The sequence below is a fragment of the Lolium perenne genome, chromosome 1 (assembly GCF_019359855.2).
Source record: "Lolium perenne isolate Kyuss_39 chromosome 1, Kyuss_2.0, whole genome shotgun sequence".
NCBI lineage: Eukaryota > Viridiplantae > Streptophyta > Magnoliopsida > Poales > Poaceae > Lolium > Lolium perenne.
The window spans coordinates 250,311,524-250,314,561 of record NC_067244.2 but is presented as its reverse complement, the minus strand read 5'-3'; the positions used below and the strand labels follow the sequence as shown (position 1 = coordinate 250,314,561).

The following is a 3,038-nucleotide window of genomic DNA, read 5'->3' as shown; positions in this document are numbered from 1 at the left end:
ACACACGGAAAGCCCGGCCTCCGTGTTGGACACCACCTTGTGTGGTGCCTCCCGGCTCAGTCACTTAATAAACCCACTCAACATTGTCATAACATGTAACCATTTGGGAGTCCGCCTTCCTTGCCTGAAATTGCATGAACTCATCAACCTTCGTTGGGAACTCGCAGTTCCTAGAAATTTCCTTCTCCGTTTCTTCGGTGTAGTTTTAGAAATAGATATTCAACTTCTCAAATGTGTATTGAATTATTGCCGTCACGGGCAATGCACGGACACCCTTCAGCACATTGTTGAAGCATTCAGCCATGTTGCTAGTCATTTGACCATATCTCCTCCCATCCTCATCATAAGCTCGTGCCCACTTTGACTGAAATATAAGGTGCCTATCAAGAAACTGATAACCACATGCGTTGAGCTCTTTGTGCTTCAGCAATCCGTTGTATAGGTTTGTGAAGCGGCGCTCGGAGTAAGCGAGGCAACAATCTTGAAGGAGGTCAGACAACTCTTTGTTCTTACATGCCCGGTAGAAGTTTGCACAAAAATGCATCATGCACCATCGGTGGTGCACGGGAGCATGCCCGGGAATGTCAATCTCCACCGCTTTCAGAATTCCTTGATGACGATCCGAGATGACACACACTTCCTTTGAGGGTGGTATGATCCTCGTTCTCAATATCTGGAAAAACCATTCCAAGTTATCGTTGTTCTCAACCTCTACCAATGCAAAAGCCAATGGTACTAAACGGTTGCTTGCATCATTTCCTATTGCCACCAATAGTGTGCTCTTGTACTGCCCAGTCAAGAAGGTACGATCGACGGTGATGACCGACCTACAATGTTCGAATGCCCTCGTGCATCGCTCGAACGACCAAAATGCACGGTGAAATACCCTCACTCTTTTACCGTCATGCAATGTCATTTTGGTAGTAGAAGGCTCCACCACATGAACCATGCCCAGGTTAGTAGCGGCCATTGCTAACAACAACCTAGGGACTCGGTTGTATGCTTCCTCCCAATCACCATACAACATCTTGAATGCGGCTTGTTTGGCCTTCCATGCCTTCCCATACTTGACGGTGTAGTCAAAGCGGGATTTCACCGTATCTTGCACGGACCTAATGCTCATGGTTGGAAGTGATGATATCTCAGCCGAGAGCTTGTATGCAATGAACTCGGATGTGAGTTGACGATGGTCCGGCTGCGCATCCGCGCCATCAAGATTCCTCCCCACGCACATGTGAGTGGCTACACAACTTGTTATGTGCCAAGAGGGCCCTTTTTTTGAAAGGTCTTGCACGGACAACCCATGGGCACCTACTATCTTCACATTTTAGCGTGTACCGCGTGTTCAAGTCTGAGTGAACAACGGTGTAAGGGCGATGATGCTTAATCGAGAACTCCTTCATCTATACCTTCCATTCCAAGAAGGTATCAAACGTGAGCCCTTTAAAGATCATATTGGTCCTGGTATCCACATCTCTCCTGGAAATTGGCCTAGCTCCAAGAAGTAAACTTTTGCCACCATCAACCACGGCTCCATCCGCAAGACTAACATCACGGAACAATGGTATCCGAATATCCCGTCCGGTTACCTTCTTGAAGCTGTCGGCTCTTTCGGGTTCCTTAGCCGTCAAGCCATCCTCATCAACTTCTTCATCGGGTCCATCATCATCCGTGTCCGAGGCATAACATCGGGAATAAGGAATGGAGTGGTCCATGTCCTCTTGCGTCAGATATGCATCCAAATCACCAACATTGTTGTAATTCATCTCGAAACCATTATCACCATCGTCATGCTCGTCATACTCCTTCTCCAACGGTGCATCTTGTACAATGGGAGATTCGGTGGCTTCTTCTTGGCTCATGGGTGGTGGACTCCTGGCATCAACGGGGGAGGAGCACCGGTTAACGTTAAGCTCGAAATTAGCATCAACCGTCTTGGTTGCAAACAACTCCAGAGCCTTGTCTTGTGACTCAGCCACCGTCTCCTTGTAAATGGACCAACGTTGCTCGGAGTTGATACGCATTGTCTTCCAACGGGTGTGCATTCCAAACCCCACATTATGTCTTCCCTCTAGCTCAACACCATCATTTCGCTCATTCCAATTCAAGTCAATCATCACTTGTGCTACCACCTCGGCAAAGCTAGGGCTACGGTCAAACACCAAGTCAACCTCTTCCGGGTCTGGTGATGACCCACAAGTATAGGGGGTGTATCATAGTACTTTCGATAAATAAGAGTGTCGAACCCAACGAGGAGCAGAAGGTGTTGATGAGCAGTTTTGATCGAGGATTTACTGTAAACACTAGCAAACAGATTTGCAGGGGTATTTGGTATTGCAGATAAATAAAGTACGAGTAAATAAAATGTAGTAGTAATAATTGCAGCGAGTGGCCCAATCATTTTTAGAGCAAAGGACAAGCCGGTTGTTGTTCTTATGATGACCAAACGTTCCTGAGGACACACGGGAATTTCGTCAAGTGCTTTCGCTTCACATAGCTGAATAATCTTCAATGGTTTGGTAAGTGTTGTGTGGGTGAACCTATGCTAATGCACTACCCCATACTTCGACTAATACATACTTGTGATTATACCTCTTGCAAGCATCCGCAACTACAAGAAATTAATTAAGATAAATCTAACCACAGCCTTAAACTTTGAGATCCTACACTCCCTCGTGCACCGGTTTCCTAATGGGGGTTTGAGTTTCTGTCGCTCCCGCAACCCCACAATTAGTAGCCAAATACACGATGCATTCCCCTAGGCCCATAAAGGTGAAGTATCATGTAGTCGACGTTCACATGACACCACTAGAAGAATAGCACCACAACTTAAATATCAAATCATTGCATATTACTCAACATAGTTCCACTACTAACAGCATGACTTCTCCCATGTCCTCAAGAACTAAATGAACTACTCATGAGACATCATATGGATCATAATCAGAGGTGATATAATGATGAATAACAATCTGGACATAAACCTTAATTCAATGGGTTCACTCAATAGCATCAACTTCAAGGAGTAATCAACACCG

At 45.8% G+C, this 3,038-nt stretch overlaps 1 protein-coding gene across 1 annotated transcript; it reads right to left on the bottom strand.

Annotated features, from left to right (window-relative positions):
* Nucleotides 1-205: 205 nt before the first annotated feature.
* LOC127339641 (uncharacterized) lies at nt 206-970 on the bottom strand. Its single transcript, XM_051365466.1, has one exon. It carries the CDS (start codon nt 968-970, stop codon nt 206-208), a length of 765 nt encoding a protein of 254 aa, XP_051221426.1.
* Nucleotides 971-3,038: the final 2,068 nt, after the last annotated feature.